General features: G+C 39.5%; 4 protein-coding genes across 4 annotated transcripts; 2 read left to right on the plus strand and 2 right to left on the minus strand.

Moving 5' to 3' along the window:
* Positions 1-124: 124 nt before the first annotated feature.
* Positions 125-2,372, minus strand: LOC5516626 (neuferricin). The gene is made up of 2 exons (XM_001636635.3): positions 1,487-2,372; positions 125-737 (listed from the first exon to the last, which is right to left on the minus strand). The coding sequence occupies exons 1-2, from the start codon at positions 2,212-2,214 to the stop codon at positions 533-535; spliced, it is 933 nt and encodes a 310-aa protein (XP_001636685.2). The 5' UTR covers positions 2,215-2,372; the 3' UTR covers positions 125-532.
* Positions 2,373-2,739: 367 nt separating this feature from the next.
* On the plus strand, positions 2,740-4,093 carry LOC5516627 (rac guanine nucleotide exchange factor JJ). The gene is made up of 2 exons (XM_001636567.3): positions 2,740-2,972; positions 3,104-4,093. The coding sequence occupies exons 1-2, from the start codon at positions 2,880-2,882 to the stop codon at positions 4,055-4,057; spliced, it is 1,047 nt and encodes a 348-aa protein (XP_001636617.1). The 5' UTR covers positions 2,740-2,879; the 3' UTR covers positions 4,058-4,093.
* Positions 4,094-4,413: 320 nt separating this feature from the next.
* On the minus strand, positions 4,414-6,654 carry LOC5516562 (palmitoyl-protein thioesterase ABHD10, mitochondrial). Its single transcript, XM_032386453.2, has 2 exons — positions 6,292-6,654; positions 4,414-4,993 (listed from the first exon to the last, which is right to left on the minus strand). The coding sequence occupies exons 1-2, from the start codon at positions 6,632-6,634 to the stop codon at positions 4,500-4,502; spliced, it is 837 nt and encodes a 278-aa protein (XP_032242344.1). The 5' UTR covers positions 6,635-6,654; the 3' UTR covers positions 4,414-4,499.
* A 4,876-nt stretch (positions 6,655-11,530) lies between these two features.
* LOC5516628 (microfibril-associated glycoprotein 4) lies at positions 11,531-15,827 on the plus strand. Its single transcript, XM_001636568.3, is given in 4 exon segments — positions 11,531-12,006; positions 13,096-13,392; positions 13,394-13,481; positions 13,722-15,827. Coding segments are annotated over 4 exon segments (993 nt in total). The 5' UTR covers positions 11,531-11,661; the 3' UTR covers positions 13,985-15,827.
* The last annotated feature ends 3,485 nt before the right edge of the window (positions 15,828-19,312 follow it).

Raw genomic sequence — 19,312 nt, forward strand, 5'->3', positions numbered from 1 at the left:
ATGTATAGCCAAGAATTAGAGTAAGGATAAATAACACATAATATTTGTGTAATAACTTTTTGATGGGCAGCATTAAGAAAAGAAGGTATATTGAATTGTCTGTACAATGATATAGAATCGAAAATCAAAACATAACTTTCATTTTATCTTATGTATAACATTTTACAACAACATTTTACAAAAAAGTTTGAGCACCATGTGGAATCTAAAAAACTAAAAGGCATTTTTAAGAATGACCCAGTTACAAAATGGTAAAACCTGTGGTCTACATATAAATCTTGTGATTACTATATTAAAATGGCTATAACAAACATCTAAAATAGATACAGATTCTGTACCTATTTTATGATTCGTTTAACTTTTATTTAATCATATGTATACAACCAACAACATTTTACAAAAAAGTTTGAACACCATGTGGAATCTAAAAGGCATTTGAATGACTCAGTAACAAAATGGTGGAACCTGAGGTCTATATAAATCTTGTGATAACTCTAAAATATCTAAAATAGATACAGATTCTGTACCTATTTTATGATTGTTCAAGCTTACAAGCATGGTCAAGGATGCCGCATCCCAGGTATGGTTTAAGGTTGGGGTGGTTAAGATCACCCTCACTACCCTCTTGCGCATCACTTGATGGTCCAGTAGTACGAACACACACGCAACGAGGCTGCTTAGCACCTGGCTTGAACAGCATTCTGGGTACACCAGCCCATTCACGCTGGATACCAGCACTGAAAAAAAGGATTTTTCATCATTTTTTAATAGTAAATAATCCAAAACTATTGAGTTAGGAAGCTTTGGATAAGAACTGTTCAGGACTTTGAATTTAAATGCTTACATGTAAAACTACTGTACTGTAATATCCCACAAACAAACTAATACAAATAATTGATACTTGGAATGCTAGGTAACCATTCTGTTTTTAGAGTCATTTTTAACTTCAGCTCAGTGCTAATTCATTTTCCTTATTTCACTTTGCCTTTGCAGACCACCTAGTCTAGGAGATTGAACCCACTGGTTGGCACATTGGATTAGTGTGTGATTAGCCATCCACAAAATATGACACACAATGAACTCTGATGTTTGACAAGATCAAAACATTTATATAATCAAACATTCATGTTAAACATTTATATTTTGCCACTTAGCCAACATTGTGTGTGCTTCACGCTTTTATTCAATCTTTGCTTAAAATTTCTATGGTGCTGCTTTGAAAAAAGCGTCTGCGCCCATATTTAAAGATAATATTTTTTATTTTTTTGTGTTTTGCAACCTCTTACATTAGATCATGCTAAATCCAGGGGCAGAAGGAGGGCCGAAGCCAAGGTTTTGAGAAAGGGGGATTCATTGTTCTTCTGTTGGTTTCCTTATATTTCTTGTTATTTTGAGCCAAATATCTGGAAATAGGGGGCCTGGCCTGCTCAGCGCAACCCTAGATCTGCCACTGAAATCACACTGGTTGTGTATCACCAATGCTCACCTGTTTTGGGAGCACCACACTTCAGCACCCTCAGCCTGACTCCACTTAGAGTTACAACCAGGAAACTTTACATCCTCTTGCTTCTGTCTCTCCCTTTCTCGTTCACCCTCCTTCATCTTGTGCCGAGCTTCCTTCAGTGCAGCAGTTGGCTTACCTTGTGCATCATAGTACCTACCAACCACTTTTCCAACATACTTATAGTCCTTCTGATAAAACTCCATCCATCCCTTTATACCAAGTAAGTCCTCGTTTTTCAGGTTGGAACAATCGTCAGTTGCCTTAGCACGGTCAAACATACCAGTCACAAATGATGGTGTTGAGTCACGGCCAGCAAACACATGGTAGCCAGTGCCTGGTCCATAAAAACGCCGCCCTTTTTCCACATCATACACCTTGCCTAGTATAGCAATATAGATATTGGCGTCGGGTTGCGAGCCATCGTGTTTAGCGAGGTCTTCAGTCGATAGGAGAACTCCCTCCGTGCGCTTTGAGCTTCTTGCCTTGATGATTGGAGCATCGGCGTTGAAATACACGTATACTACACTAACAAGTATTAACACAGCAGGAGTGATATAATAGTTTGCGTACAATGCTCCAGTTGTGTTTCTCCATGGCAGCGTTGAACGCTTTGGTTTCTCATCGACGGGCAAACTTGCTCTCTCGTCTGACTCCGAGCCATCTTGGTTGTCCTCGACTACTGACGCTTCTTTTCCCTTTCGCTTCGACATTTCCGAAATAATGTTATCAGTAGGTTCTAGTACCTCGATAATTATCGAAAATCAAGAGCAAAAAATGAAGGAAAAAAATCAAGAGCAACGTTTTCGTAAAATCTAACGATTTTTAGGGCAAAATTGTGCAGTGGTTGTGTTAAAGGTGACAGGCGTTCCTAGGTCACTAGTTCCAGTCTACCACCACAGCCAACCCACGGGGAATAGGGAACAACAATCTCGCGGTCACGACCTTTCTCCCGCATACCTGAAAAGCAAAGGGCGACATTTCTATTCCGAATCCCGCGCGTGATCTCCTTGAACCTTCCCGTATCTCGATCGCAATAAATACGCAGCACAAAAAACGTATTGGCCCTCGTTATCATTATAAAGGCGTCATCGTGATATCAGTGATATTTTATAGATTGCAAATAAAAGAACACAACGACTATCGGTTTTAAATTTGCGTAGGCATCAGAGAAAAAAAAAGCAGATGTTGTGTCGTTAGGAACTGGGCCAGACTCAAATGTTCCATTATGTGACGTCACACGCGCGCGCTCTGATGGAATAATGGTGGATGGCGCTGAACGCTATTTTACAAGCAAGAAAGAATAAGTTTCTTAGCAACACTCACCTACGCCTAAGCCAAGATTGGGGCTTAAGACAATTTCTTATTGCCGTTAAATATGGATATGAAAGAAAAAGCACTAAAATTTGTATTTCCATTTCTTTCTATCGAGGCTACGGAGACTCAAAATATACCATCAGTGGGGGATGAGGTGAGTTACGATAAACTCTTAATCTTATTGCTTGTTTCATTTATTTATTCAAGTATTTATGTCAGTTGTCGTCCATTTATACCATCTTGTTATGCCTTCTTTTTCTCTCTTTTCTCTTTATATATTCATAGCTTGGAGCGGCAAAAGAATTTTTCGAACAAAACTATTCGATAAGCTGGCAACTTCGCGAGACAGAGTGTCAAACTTACAGCCATCTGGAAAAACAGTACAAGAAACTGAAACGGGAGCTTGAAAAGTCTCGTCAAGAATACGAAAATATCAACTTATTTCTCTCGGAAGAAAAATACCAATGGATTCGAGAAATGCATGAATTAGTTCATGAGAAGAGCTCTTGTTTTGCTGAGGAAGGACCATTTAATGAAGTGGAGTATTTTCTACAGTTTGCCGAAAGCGAGCTTGATGCAATTCTGAACGAGTGGCAAGATAAACCAGCAGCTCATGATCTAACGAGTAAAACAGAGAAAGACTTAAAAGAGATGAAAATTGCTTTAGACAGAGCTAAAGAAATAAAAGAAAAGTGCGAGGAATTGAAACAATGTAAGATTTTGCTAGAGAAAGACCTCAAAAGGAGCGAAACTGGTGCTGACTGCAAAGAAAAAGGCAGGGAGGAACTCGAAAACGTAGAAAAACAACTGAACGAGCGTGGACGGAATGAGGCCGCTGTGAAAGGAGAATATCAAGATTTTCTGCTAAAAAATTGTCAGGCTCTTATTCAGGTGCACAAACCTTTACATGAACTCAAGCAACAAATAATTAAAAAACGTATTCATGTCTCTGATACGGAGAAACGTTTAAGCAGGAGTACAATTGATATAGATCACATCCGAAAAGAGATTGTCGGAAATGTACGAAGAACAGAGAAGTTGCAAAAAGAGAACGCTGAGCTTGAGACCTTGGAGACTAGTTCCAGGATGAGCTGTAAGGAGGTGGAAACTAAACTGGAGCAAGTAAGACCGCAGCCGCCAGAGGGAGAAGCCAACGAACACTGTGCACGGAAGAACAAGCTGGGATTCGGTGGAGGAAGACTTCCTTGGGCTAGTAACAAGGATGCTACTGTCAAATGAAAACTAATAAAAATCCAATTTGTTTGAAGAATAAAACTTCAATTGTATTTTTTATTTAAATATTTAAGGGGTGTACCCGGCTCTGTATTTCGCTGGACTGGCGTTGCGGTGGAGCATGTGTGCTCATTGTCCTAGTGATTAATGAGTGCACTGACATGTCTGTTGTAGATTTTCTACACATAGCTTTCTCATGTAATTTGTGCACACTCGTGCCCAGTGTGTGGGTGATATGGGTCAAAGTGAGATTTGTGGATTTTAGCTCCAAACATTTCTTAGTCCAAAGGGGGAGGGGTGGGTGGGGGGGTTACCCTGGGCCAATAAAACAACTCCCTTCTTTCATAAACTTTCGTCAATGCTAGAAATAATGAATGAATTTTATGAATTTTTGTACATGAAAAACAAGATGAAACCTTTTTGTAAATTATTATCACCAAACTTACAATTAAAGCTTTGAGGCTTTATTCTCTGTAAGTTCATCTAATAATTCTGTTAGCGTTCTTATGATAACCTTTAAGTTGTTGGGCTCAGACAGACGATGCCCACCATTCTTGAGTAAAGTCAGCTGTACATTGTTACTAAGAAGTCTATCAGAAACATCTAGTGATACTTTGTAAGGGACTTCCTGGTCTTTCATGCCATGAATTAGCCTGACTGGACAGGAAATAGGAATCCTACCTTGCAGCACATGTTTTCTTGCATCCTGGATCATATCCCAGGTCAATATATATGGCTTTTGACTAAACTGTGATGGTATGGTCCAATAGCCAATATTTTGGATCTCAGTTTTGGTCTCCAATGGGAGATTGTCAAATCTTCTTGACACAAAGTCTGCTGCTGTAGCAATGCCAATCAAACCCTGAATTCTTTCTGGCATTTCCATGGCAACATGAAGCATGATCCAGCCACCAAGACTTGAACCAATAAGAACTTGAGGGCCTGTTGATACAAAGATATGGGTGAGAAATGGATCAAGATTGATGGCACAAGCATTAAATTTAAACACATGTATTTTTACCTGGTTTTATCTGGTATTTTTACCCGATGTTTTATCAGGTATTTACCCGATGTTTTATCGGGTATTTACCTGATGTTTTATCGGGTATTTACCCGATGTTTTATATCGGATATTACCCGATGTTTTGTACCTACCCGATTACCAGGTACAGGTTGGTTTTCTTATCGAGTATTTTCATTTACCCGTTGCTTTACCCGCCGTGGCCCTAAAGCTCAATTGGTCCGATATGTCTACTGTGTGAGTTACCTACTGTGTGGATCTTATATCTAAAAAAAAGGCCAATCACGCCACTGTTTTATGCTCCCGCTCAATGCCGAGTGAAACAAAGCATCCATTTCCATCTGCTTATTCAAGTGAGTAACCAAGATATTTTCAATCAAAAACCATCAACACCCTAACAGACTTAATTTGTAAATTTTTATTTTGAGATTTCCTTGTAAATAAGCCATATTTTCAATGAGAAACAATAACAAAGACATAGGCAACGCAGAGGGGGAAGGGCAGAAACAAGTCAAATACTATTATTTATTCCTTTTTCGTTTTTCAATATGACAGTTTTTTCAATTGTCAGGCAACCCACTTTCAACATGCTCCGCGGTCCCTAAAAGAGGTGGGTGATCAAAGTTGCTATTTTCATCATAATCATCTTCACCATGATCATTATCACACTTATTATTACATACCTGTCAACTCTCCCGCATTAGGCGGGAGTATCAAGATTTTGGACCCCTTCTCCCGCGTTGAGCACCAAATCTCCCGCTTTTTAGCGATTTTTATCGCTTCCAAAAAAATTTTCTATAGAAAATTGTCATTTTGCCTATTCTATTAAAATATTTGAAACAATAATTCACTTGCGTAGCGCAATTATTTTAACACCCTTGTGCGATCTATAAGTGGATTTGCTTGTGAGAGCTTTCTATACGTCAAACGCCTGCAAGGTTAAACCCATCCCTCCCCCCAAATGAAAGTACCCCACCCCCCCCCCCCCCCCAAAAAAAAAAAATCTCAAGCCTTAAGATTTTCGGAGGTTGACAGGTATGTTATTATCATAATGAATTTGTTGCATTAATCATCACTACATTGCCATCATTATTATTGATGTCATCACTATCATCACCTCAATCATCACCATCATCACATCATTATCAATGCCGAAATCATGGTAGCATATCATTAAAGTACTTTTAAACGTCAAGAAGGCAACTTCAAAAACTCGTACCCTTAATCTCCTCCATTAATCTCAGCACATCTTCCTTCCTAGAGCTGACTGTGCAGTCCACTGGCTTCCCACTGGACTCGCCTAGACCTCTATGGTCGAACCGTGTATATGCGCGACCAGTTTTTACGCAGAATTCCTCCAGCGCTAAAGCTTTCGTTCCGTTCATGGAAGACATCAACCCTGGTAGAAATATTACCCCTGGGAGAGAACCCTGAGAGAAGTTATATGAAATGAATTCCCCAGGACCGAAGTAAAGTTTCTGTGACATCATTCGCTTGCTTGCAAGACTAATAGGATTAAAAGAAGAAGATAAAGAATACAATCTTGAATAACTTCGACGCATATCAGCGGCTAAATCAGCGGCAAGCTTCACTACACATAGGGTGGTACTTCATGTAACCTATTCCAGGTGTTTCTTTAATTCCTACCCAAAAATTTGTTTCCTTGCAACCGTTACCTATCAATAGCAGTCTTTTGCTATAATTTATTATTATAAACAACAAATGGTTTATTATTCCGAGTTTTGGAGGTGAGCGGACCAGTATCGGGGTGCGGATCGTAGGATACCGGACCCCCGGGGGGGGGAGGGGGGGGTTCCCTAAAAGTAGACGGGGGTGATCGTCATCTCTTTTAGGGTATATTTCGGGAGGAGGGGGTACTCCCTATATCCATCGGACAGGGATCATCGTTGTATCTTATACGGTTTGGAGCCTTGGGTATCTTTTAGGGGTGAAAAAGAAAATCCCCAGATTTTTTTTACCTCGCTATCATTTAGGGTGCTATTATAGCCATTGCTCATCTAACTTGTAGCTCATGAAAGAGCGTAAAAACGTGTCAATCGGTGTTATCATCACTTACAAGCGAATAATTCACACAATTCACGGAACGGTAATTGGTAGCGAACTTAACAGTCATTTGTTTGTTTAGCCTGCTTTTTCGATCACGAGAAATCTGCTAATTTTCCATTTGACTTTGTTTGAGGTATCTTTTGGGGGGTAAAGTCATGCCTAACTACGCCCACTTTGGTATCTTTTAGGGTTAAAATATAACCAGACCACGCTACCTTAGTATCTTTTAGAATACACCAAAATCTGGAAATCGACTCTGCCAAATTTTCGTCTTTAATAAGACTTCTTCAGGGCAGACTCAAGACTTGAGTCTGCCCTGAAGAAGTCTTATTAAAGACGAAAATTTGGCAGAGTCGATTTCCAGATTTTGGTGTATTTTATTCATTGTTCTGGTACGAGATCGCGACAGTTTGGGCTTTTTGATTATATTAGTATCTTTTAGTGTAGTTTTCAAAAAATTCCGACGATGATCCCCGTCCTGATATCAGAGTATCCTCCCCCAAGGATGTCGAGCAACTGCCATCCCTTAGGGGTGTTGAAGGGTTTTTCCTAATTTCATTTCTTCGACCAACTGCTATTCCTAAGGGGATGTTTAACATTTTTTTCCGATTCATTTATCTCGTATGGTATAACATTGGCCAATTGCTATTCCTAACAGCCTAAGGTAGTAATAAACGTTTTTTTTCAAATCTGCCATTTTTTATGGTTAAAAACTTCTTTGACCACACCCAAATTGCCATCTGCATCATGCCCAAATTGCTATCCCCTAGGTGTTAAAATCCGGATTTTGCCGACGATAACCCCCGTTTTTTTATCGGAGTCCCCTCACCCCAGGGACCGGACCTCACGAGAGCGTTTACTCCTTTTAAAAAGAAAAGTTTGCTTCGTGTTCTTTAGCCAGCGCGGTCTTGTGAGCCTCGCAAATGCTTTTTCACGACAAAGATGTATATTTCTACTGCAGACTTGAGGCTTGCATGGTCGCCTAAAGACGGGACGACAATTCACATACAGTTGAAGCTCTCGTAAGCGACCACCTTGGGAACTGATAATTGTGGTCGTTACGGAGCTGGTCTTCTACGAGAACGAAAGCTTGCTCTCATAAACCGGCTATGCCATGCTGACGAGTCCTAATAAGGACGAAACAGCTGTTCATGGTTGCCGAACTGCACGGGTAATAGACTGTGCTAGCGTCCCGTCTTGGCCCGACTGGTGCCAATGTGTGTATGCTAGTGTGCTTCTAAAGTCCACATTTATGTATACATACTCGCAAGGATAGTTTGGCTATCCGACGGGGTTTTAGACTAGCAAAGGTCGCATGCGTGATCCGCACAATTGGCATCACGCTAGCCCGGTCGCAGCTCTAGATCCCACATGGATCTGAGCTGTGGTTTAAAGCACTTCGTTCGAGTCGAAGTCGCCCTGCAGTTTTTTTTGCCGATGAAGTTTAACTGAGGCAAACCGGCTATGCCATGCTGACGAGTCCTAATAAGGACGAAACAGCTGTCCATGGTTGCCGAACTGCACGGGTAATAGACTGTGCTAGCGTCCCGTCTTGGCCCGACTGGTGCCAATGTGTGTATGCTAGTGTGCTTCTAAAGTCCACATTTATGTATACATACTCGCAAGGATAGTTCGGCTATCCGACGGAGTTTTAGACTAGCAAAGGTCGCATGCGTGATCCGCACAATTGGCATCACGCTAGCCCGGTCGCAGCTCTAGATCCCACATGGATCTGAGCTGTGGTTTAAAGCACTTCATTCGAGTCGAAGTCGCCCTGCAGTTTTTTTGCCGATGAAGTTTAACTGAGGCAAACCGGCTATGCCATGCTGACGAGTCCTAATAAGGACGAAACAACTGTCCATGGTTGCCGAACTGCACGGGTAATAGACTGTGCTAGCGTCCCGTCTTGGCCCGACTGGTGCCAATGTGTGTATGCTAGTGTGCTTCTAAAGTTCTCATAAACGACCACTGGGCGCCAAAAATTGAACAATAGGTGTTGGTCGCTTACGGGAGCTTAATTAAAATGGAATCTAAAAGTTATCGTGATAATAACAACGCTGTGATATTTTGGTTTATTGCTTTATTTTAAAACTAGGTATTTGACTTATCATGAGAGTGAGTTGTTTTATTTAATAGCAATTAATTATACGCAAAGTAGCTCGTTATGCTCGTTTATATCGACGGATTAAGCTTTTCGTCATGAAAAATTTCTTCTGCGTCTACGACGATCGCATGGCGTCTTTTGTTAGCCGATTTTTAAAGGGGGGGGGGGGGGTGAATAGGGGTATGTAAATTCGCCGATCCGCAACATTTTCGGGGCAAATCCGTGGATCTGCAGATATTTTTAGATCCGCATGGTTTCACAGATAAACAATAGTATCGATTGAAATTCATTTAAAATCCGAAATTCGACCATCAAAGCAGTCAAAATCCGAAATCCGTGCCCAAATTGTCAACAGATCCGTGATCCGCCGTATTTCCAAAATCCGCCAATCCGCTGAAATAATCATCAAAATCCGTAATCCGTGAGCATTTCGGGGCCGAATCAGCATATCCGCGAACCTATTCACCCCCCCCCCCCCCCCCCCCCTTTAAAGCGTGCAACAAACAAGTGGATGGCTATCGCAACTGGAAAAAGGATAAATCGTGAGCTGGCAGTGGACTAGAGATTCATGGCATTTACACATTTTCTGGAGACAAAGAAATTGTTGAAATTGAATTTAGAAAATTAAAATTATGAAATTCTTTAATAGTTGCCGACTTGAAAGGCAGCTTTTGTGAAACATTACAACATTTTCTCTTTATATGTGATTTCAGCATGCATTGGATATGATGTTTATCAGGTGTTGACTGATATTGTAAAGACAAAAATCATTGTGGTCGCTTACAAGAGCTTAAAAATAGAAGAAAATCTCAGTTGGTGTTTTGAAATTGTGGTCGTTAACGGGGCTGGTCGCACCGATAAGTTGGTCGCTTACGAGAGGTTAGAATTACAGAGTTTGTATGACAATTCAATCGGTGATTCGTGATGGGGTCGTTATAGGGGCTGGACCCTTACGAGAGCGGTCGCTCAGAGAGCTTCGACCGTAGGTGCTTATTGCTACTATATGATCGGTCTCCCTGTGGTAGCGCCTGCTAGGAGTCAGCGGACTTGTATAGACCGAGCGGGAGCGAAGAGTCGAGTAAGGCCGAACGAAGACAAGTTCCAAACCCAGTTTGCACAGTTGATATGCACCGAAACACTTATATAGCAAGCTAAATTTCGAATAAAAACATCCACTAAAAAAGCTTCCCCCACGAAACAGTCAGCTGCGCTTAACATGGGGTGGGGGGTGGGGTTTGGGGTTAAAATCAATTAGTTATTACTAATTCGAACCACGTCGCCTGGATTAAATTTGGTCTAACGTTCAAATAAAAAAAAAGAACTCTCCCATATATTGAAAACTTATAGAGAACTTATCGAGAACTTATTGTGACCGAGTATCCTGGGGTTGCTCCACAACAACCCAAACTTAGTTAATAATGATCTATATATAACAATTTCAATACGCGCCAGCTGCAAACTTTTATAATGTAAGCGCTGGAGTTAACCGAGTAAAACAACATGAAGGGAGGTTGAATTAAGTTCGAGTTAGCAGGGAGCACGCCGATTGTAGCTCTGTTGTTATTTTTTAAAAGAAAAGTGAAGTTTCAATTTCTTTTAACCTATATGTAAAATTTGTAAATAGTGTTGATGTTATTTTTATGTTTATTTTGTTATTTTAATTTTCTGATTGTATAATGATATAACACAGAAGAATCCCTGTGATATGAAATAAAATTTGTTGTATCCTAGAAAGTTGTGCTAGCTAAGCTTATTATAGCCTGTGTATCGTCTTGTGTGGTTATTTTCGAAATTCTCTTTTACAAAGGAAAAATCGGCTTTTCTATAGCAGACTCAGAAGTCCATATGACACTATTAGTTCAAATAAAATAAAAGTTAAACAATAACCAATATAAGTTTCGAGATCCCTCACAAAACCACCCGCTCGGCATGGTTAGGATGACATTCAAAGGCAGTCCAATCCAAAGAATACCTCCATTCATATCTTATATACTAGCTAACGATCAAATAAAGAGAAAGCATTATTACACTTTGAAGTCCCATGGCGACGAGTTATTCTGAGTTGCACTCTACTCAAAACAATTTTGATGTGAACTTTATTGGAACAAACTACAATATGTGCCAGCCTGCAAATTGGTCTTGTCTATCCTATTTGAACAAAATACCTGTCTAGAAACCGAAAATATATGAACATGTTTACTTGCCGTGACAAGGGAACAAGTTGTTTAAAAGTTGAATTTATTACGATTGATTGATAACTAATCCTCGTGAATAACTGTATTGTTATACTTTTCTTTAGGAAAGGGCATCTTTGTTCTATAACTTGGTATTATCAATTTTTAATGATTCACTTTTGCTTATAAACTTAGTCTCATATCATTGAGTGCAGAGCGCTCTCATAATATCAGTCAATCCAAAATGCAATCATTTGCGTTTACATTCTATCTCCTTTGCTACTTTACAGTGGTTTTTTCTCAATCCAACGATGGAACCTGTTCTAATTATTTAGCAACCGAACATGGCAAGCGATCTGTTGGCAAACTGCTAAAGTCTGCACGAGTTGTGGACGACTTTGCGTGTACTTGGGAGTGTACTCATGCCGAGGGATGCACGTCCGTCAACTTCTACAAAGACAAGGACTCTGATGGCAAACACCTTTGCGAGTTACTCACGTACGACAAGAAACAATGCAAAGATAATAACAACTTGGTAAAAGACGATGAAGTCGACTATATCAGTATCATCGGACGTAAAACGCCCCTGGTGAGTTATCCGTTATCTGATCCGCATTTTTGTAAATCTGTTTTCCAGCTTGTTAAAGTTTCAAGTTTTTGTGTGTGCCGGCTCTAAAATTTCCATCACCCTGTTATATAAATAAAACTGCCTTTTTTAGCCGACATTTTAAAGGACTACTTTTCGTACTTATTTTCAAAAAGGTTTTTTTACGTAATGTGGGTTAGGCTTTCAGTCGGTTTGAGATGAACATTCAGAGAAAAAAGATTATTTTTTTGCCACAGATTCTACAATAATTTATAGAAGAACTGTTTCAATTATACATTTTCTTTGCTCTGTTTTTTTTTTATGCATTTTTGTCGCATTTCTCAGATTTGCCTCGTTCTAACCCCTAATTCGATTCGAGTATAGAGAGCAGGATACTTATCAGAGAATCCAACGAAAATTGTCTCAAATCTAAGTGTAGAAAATTCCAAAAGCATGTTGCCATGCTTCAAGTACTTATGTTTGTTTACCGTGTGTTATCAATTTCAACACCTCGCAACACCTATGCTATATATAATCAATTAGGTACCCATTTGACATTTTCAAAAGAAAACAAAGGACAGCATTAATAATCTCAAGATAACTCAAAATCCCGATAAATTTCTTCGATTAAAAATAACAAAAGAGCTTTATTTATAGAGCAATTTAGACGGGACCACTTCAGTAGCTCTATACCAATAATATCTCGCTCGCACGATTGTCCGCCATACCTATTTCCTTAGGTCCCGTATTGTCCCGGACAGTACAATATCAAGATTGTTTTACAGGGTCATATGCTGGCTCCAAGCTGCAATTCAGTTTTTAGCTGCAACAGTTGGAATAAACTTTATTTTGCTCTTAAAGAGACCCTGTCAAAAGCACCGGTTGTTTTATTTCAAGTGTTGAAAGACAAATTTTGCAATGAAATCTCAAAACTACTAGCGTCATAACAGATTCAACGGAAATTTTGCAATGGCTTCCCAAACCAGTCAATGAAAATGAATGGTTTATTAAAATTGTTATTTTGCTAAAATGACAAAATAGTTGCTAACAGAGCCCTTTTAACCGTGGTGATATACTTCTATCATTTTTTAGCTTCCTTCTTGTGCCGAGATTCAATCATCACACTGCGTTCACACCAACGGTATATACCCCATCGCCCTCACTCCCTCTCAGCCCCTCGATGTCTTCTGCGACCTGGCCACTAGCGGAGGAGGCTGGACTGTCATCCAGAGGCGCATGGACGGCTCGGTGGATTTCTACCGAGGCTGGGACGACTACAAGCGGGGGTTTGGTAACAAGGAGGGAGAGTTCTGGCTGGGACTAGATAATATCCACGCTATGACGTCACAGAGGCGGTACCGTGTTCGCTTCGACTTGGAGGACTTCGAGGGGGGGCACTCGCTACGCCGAGTACGATGAGTTTAGAGTCAGCGATGAGGCGGCGAAGTACCAGCTTGTTTCAATTGGTACATACTCAGGTGAGGATCAAGATTTGCTGTCAATTCTCTTATAGACGAGGATCTCACAGTCAATGTAGAGAGAGGAAATCCCAAACTGACCCATCTCGGATTCGAACCGGGACCTCTGGCTTGAGAATTGAGTAAGCGCGTCGCACAATAAAGCTATTTCAGCTCACACAAGTCCTTACCGTCATATTTCGTAGTTTCCTCTATGTAATCTTGTGGTTGAGTGATAACGCACCGCATCTGGTTTTCTAGGTACCGCCGGAGATAGTCTCTCTTATCACAAAGGCTATTCTTTCTCGACGCGAGATCGCGACAATGACGTTCACGATGATAAATCCTGCGCAAAGTTAAGAGAGGGTGCATGGTGGTTCAAAAATTGCCTCAACAGTCATCTAAACGGTCTTTATTATTACTCGAGTGTATCAAGCTGGCATGGAAAAGGGATCATCTGGCACCAATGGCATGGTTTTTACTACTCCCTAAAGAAATCGGAAATCAAAATTCGACCTTTTTAGGCTGAGGCCAATCCTTCGATATCTGACGGGGAGGTAACTGATTTTCATCCTTACTTAAGTGAGTCTATATCAACATTGAGCCTAAAGTCAATCACTAGGAGAATACAATTTACTGTATCATTGTCTTGGGTGCGCCTTTGTTAGAGGCTGAAGCAGCGCATAAAAATAACAGCGTTGGCCTTAAAGCCGCATTGTTACCAGATTACTTACGGAGGGCCAATGGAAACCTCAATCAAAAATAGATAAAAATGTCTATTTTCAGAATCCTTGCTATGTAACAGGCCATCCGCTCTAAATTATCAATCACATCCTCAAAGAAACTTCCAAGAGACACATTACTTCTAAAACTTTGGAATCTTTTTTTGCGTTTTTTCCCGTTAAAAATTATTGGAGACTGTTACTTAATCGACCAGAAGTTAACTGGTGACAACGGACGCTAAAAGTGATGGCTCCGGACATAGTACAGTACAATGTACATGAATGGTTGGCGTCTAACGCCATTATTGAGGTGGGTGGCATTTTACCCTCCAGGATCCATACTTAAACTTGCCGAAGAGCGAATGAGCCCCGTGCGAGCCAATAGTCAACATGAATTTTGGCAGAGGGTCCCGTTAGCCTAGTATGGAGAAGGGACTCGGAATTAAAACTGGCTAGCCCCAGCTCACAGGCGTATGTGTTTATACAAAAAGCAAGAAAATCACAAAAAAGCAGAAAATCACAAAAAATAGGTATTATCTCAAGCAAGAAATATTAATCTAAAGAAAGCAAGTCCTTGTTCAATTTGTCAACTTGAAAAGGAGGATATTCCAACTCAGCTTGGCCGCAGAGAACTGGCATTATATTGTCAACAAAACCGTAGAAATATCTTGGTTTCCAGCTACTGAGCGACCATAACTCATATGGACGGAACCAGTGGGGTCATAATTGCCTTTTACCCCACCCCACCCATTGCCACCACACCCTTTTAGCAGGACAAAATGATTGAGCATCAAAATGTGATATAAATAAAAGTGCCCTGTTTAAAAAGTTGGGATATCCCTATCTCTTTTACGCAAGATTGACCACGCCCATATAAAGCATCGGGATTGCCACACTTAGGATTCCATTTATGGCTTCGTTGCCATGGTAATGTATATATTGTGAACAAGGGACCTCGAAAGGAAGAAAACTTGAAATTAATTTGGCCCTCCAAATCTTTGAAATAATATCCAGTACCCTAAGCACATAATGTATCAATATTCCAAACAATTGTATGAAATCTGCTAAATTTTTAGTTTTTATTGAGATCAAGAGACCATGATGGTTTCTTGATTAAGATATATTAATAATGATCCATGTATAATATCGATATATAAGCATGTCATTTTAATTAAATTTTGATTCAATTTTCAAGTAGTAACAGGCTGATGTTAAAATGTAAACATAAAAATAACGGTTTTGGAGACTTATATACATTATAACACCAGATATATACAGTGCAAATGGCGAATGGCAAAGGGCAAATGGCTTATGGGTACTTATTATTCGTAAAATTAAAGGTGTTAAATAAAGTCCAGCAATGTCAGAGCCAAGCATTGGTAACCTTTAATGGATAATTTTTATTTATCCATTTTTTCCGAGATGCATGGTTACTTTCTGTCGTAGAACTGCCATTTGGCAATCGCTATTTGCACTGACAACCTTTATTAAAATAGGTGTACAGTATATAGCGAGAGACAGCAACTACTTGCCAGCCATAGAATTAAAAAGAAGTGTGATAGTGCAAGACTGGAAATTTATTAATGGCTTTTAAAAACTATTAATAGGTGCACCTCAATAAATAAAGATGATCAAGAGAGCATAAGATAAGAGAGGGACACTTTGGTATTACCCGCGCGCCATGTCGATTCCGAATCCGGCTATTTTTAGTAACCACCACCCCACCACTGCGCGTGAGCATTTTTACTCACCCTTCCCCCGCGCATTGGCATTTACATCTTGTTGTTTGCCGCTTTTTGTGACAGGAAACCGAAAAAAAAAAAAACCTATTTGCACAAATACCATCGAAAATGTTATTCATGCATCAAGGATACGGGTAGTTGCAGTTTTATTAAGGGGATGTAGTACTTCGAGGATTGCAAGATTTCCAAAACGAGACTTCATTCAAAATCAAGAGCGGAAAACCTCGTGCTTCAATCACCATTTTTTCTCTAACTTGCTGCTTCTTCGTGGTTTCTCAACATTCATTATCTTCCTAATGGTCATACGAAATCTGTAAGTTAGACATTAGATGTAATATTGATGTTTGTGAATATTCCGGTGAATTGAGAAGGAATCCAAGAAAAATAAATTTCACAAAATTATCCTTGTAACGAGAGAATGCATTTTTGTGATGATCAAAGCAAGCAAGCTGAAGTATCTGAGCTTTTGTAAAAATGAGAAAATAAAAAGAGGGAGATATTACTGTATTTCTTTGATATTGTTATTATTATATGTTATATTATCATGCTGTTATTATACAAGCTGGTGTCGGGATTTGAATCAAACGCAGTAAGTATCACAGCCATTTTATCGCTCGTCGGTTTTTTCTTTCTCATTTGACTTCGCCGCTCAGACAAACAAAACAGTCAAACTATTGAGGGACTTAGCTTTCTGTGAGTATATTTGCCAATCTTGGTAACTTAAGTTAGACTTGTTTCTTTCTTCCGAGTTATTTTACATGATCTCTTTTCATTCCTATCGAGTTGGCAAAACAACAACACATAACCCGCGGGGGATTAGGACAAAATAAAAGGAGCAAATCCTCACGCGCAGTGGTGGGGTGGTGGTTACTAAAAATAGCCGGATTCGGAATCGACATGGCGCGCGGGTAATACCAAAGTGTCCCTCTCTTATCTTATGCTCTCTTGAGATGATACATTTTGTGAGTACGTCTGTTAAAAACTCCATGATAAATTCCTATGCGTGTGATTAGAATAAGGCCCGATTCAAGCGTCGCGCGCTTCAGCCGTGACGAATCTAATTCTTGAGTTGCAAATGACGTCACATCCGCCTCATTAGATATGCCAAAGTTGAAGTGGTGGTCAAAACAGACACGCGAAGGTGGTTGTCTACATTTCGTGCAAGTGCCGTGCACCTGTTAAAATGTCTTATATATTCGCTGTTTTTGAGTAAACAAATCAATCTATCCAAAAAGAGGAAGGTTTCTTCAGGGTTTTGCGCAAATTTGTACGAAAAGGCGAAAGAATTTACAGAACAACGGCGTGAAAAGCTGCGAAATTCGTAATTAGTTTTTGAAAGGTATGAAAACCATCCCAATGTCATTTTTGATGTTGTAAGTAATTCTAAAATGTGTAATTACGCTGTGAATTTTTATATTCCCGCTTTGTCACACTTAGCCCAAGGCTACAGTCAGTGTAAAGGAAAAAAAATTAAAACGATAGACCTTTTAATACTGTGTTTAAGTCTCCCTCTATTTCAAATGTCAGTACAGCGAGTTTGAAGCCCGCAACGAATTGTATTTTTATACTGTAAGAAAGCTAGAAGTCAGAATGATACTACAAACATATCCGGGCTTGAACATAATGTCGATGAAGTAAGAAAAAGTTGTTTACATTATTTCCCTTTTATATACCGAAATGATCACGTTTTTGTAATTACTCATACATTGAAATCCACTCACTTTGACAGAGCATTGGCTAATCTCCATGGTTACAAAGGTATCCTTCCAGACAGACATGACTGGTAATAACACTTTGTCCAATTGATTAGGAACTCAAAATAGTGAATTGTAATAAGATTTTCCCGTGAGAATTGTGATAAGAGTTTTTCGTCAGAGAAAAGACCCTTGAGAAACTTGAGAAACATTGCGAGCTAGGAAGCCGTACCCAAGAGAAATTGTTTACACTTTATTGATAGACACCCCCCCCCCCCCCCAGCAACACTAAAAATCCTGGCTATGCACCTGTTTGGGAAAGTTCTAGCAGCTAATATTACTAGTCCTAATGCGACTTCGTTTAAACTCTCCTAAGCGTCACAGTGAACTGAATTTAGCATATGAGGCTTCGATGTGATGCATAAAAATATGCAATTTCTCATTGAGTGGCCTCAAAGGGATATGCCAAGACCAAAACTGCCCATGGATTTCCAAATTGCATTTGGATCTGGAGTCGCAGCCATTATTTGTTGTGCCCTGTACAAATCTTACAGGGTTTGTCCCAACAGACAAGTTTTATACACACTTAACATATGTAAATCATATGGTTTTTTTATGCTTATTTACTATATCTAATTTCTAATCCCTATGTACATCATGGCTAGTATACAGCTCTTGAATGCTTTGTTGATAATGGACAAATTGAATAAGTGCTTTGGAATAACACTAATCACATTTGATGTTAATTTAAGTGCATTGATATTTGGCTTTATAAATATATGCCATGGTAATATGCAGTTTCTAAAAGAAATATTAGTCAAGGAAAAATACTGTTCTTACAGAATATTGCATTATTACATTATGAAAATATTGTTTTGTTCCAACAACATTACAAAACTCAAACTCAGTAGCTGAGCTTGGATTTTGGTAGAAGTAGACATGATCCCTACTGAGTTTTATGTCACCATCATCATCTTTTACCGGACAGGATCATGATAATTCCATCAAAAGAAGCCCCAAGATGTGTCACTTGGCACTGAGGTGTTGACCAGTCCTGCAAACTGACAAATTCTCATATGCTCCACTCATGAGCTTTCTCTTGCACGTGTATCAGGGGAGTACACAGAAGGGTGCACAGAATACATGGTCACCCCATTTGGCCACAAAAAATAGGTGATTTCTTATATTTAAGTATCCTTTTTCAATATACCTATGATTGCACATCCCCCCTCAGCCAATCCTGGGTACATGCCTGTATATCATGATTACAACCATTTCCACACCAAAAAGACAAAGACAACAAGGTAACCCTTTTACTAGAATTCTGCAATACTGTCAAATTTACCAAAAAGTGGAATTATACAGCATCATAGCAGGGGGGGGGGACATGTAATCCCCTCTTTAATAATTTTGAAAGCAATATAATTTCATCCTGTAAATAAAGACAATGGAATACCCCCAATATTCATGACTGCACTGGATATGATATATAACAAATATGTTTGATTGATTATGAATATTGTAATAATCACATCTTGGTTTATTTTGATGACAGAAGGTGAAATTTGCATGTATCCTGAAAAAATCACTTTACTTACAGTAATAACAGTGCCTGAATTGAAAGGCAGAGATGACTATGATTGATAAAAATACTCGAAGTGTACATGTTAAAATCGAGACATCAAATGTACCGA

Source organism: Nematostella vectensis, chromosome 4, assembly GCF_932526225.1.
Source record: "Nematostella vectensis chromosome 4, jaNemVect1.1, whole genome shotgun sequence".
Taxonomy (NCBI): domain Eukaryota; kingdom Metazoa; phylum Cnidaria; class Anthozoa; order Actiniaria; family Edwardsiidae; genus Nematostella; species Nematostella vectensis.

Excerpts from the sequence above, each read along its gene's own strand:
- LOC5516626 (XM_001636635.3), bottom strand. The coding sequence starts at position 2,214 with ATGTCGAAGCGAAAGGGAAAAGAAGCGTCAGTAGTCGAGGACAACCAA. Across the intron at positions 738-1,486 it reads GTGTGGTGCTCCCAAAACAG|TGCTGGTATCCAGCGTGAAT; the intron begins GTGAGCATTGGT and ends CCTTTTTTTCAG.
- LOC5516627 (XM_001636567.3), top strand. The coding sequence starts at position 2,880 with ATGGATATGAAAGAAAAAGCACTAAAATTTGTATTTCCATTTCTTTCT. Across the intron at positions 2,973-3,103 it reads TACCATCAGTGGGGGATGAG|CTTGGAGCGGCAAAAGAATT; the intron begins GTGAGTTACGAT and ends ATATATTCATAG.
- LOC5516562 (XM_032386453.2), bottom strand. The coding sequence starts at position 6,634 with ATGCGTCGAAGTTATTCAAGATTGTATTCTTTATCTTCTTCTTTTAAT. Across the intron at positions 4,994-6,291 it reads ATTAATGGAGGAGATTAAGG|GCCCTCAAGTTCTTATTGGT; the intron begins GTACGAGTTTTT and ends TTGTATCAACAG.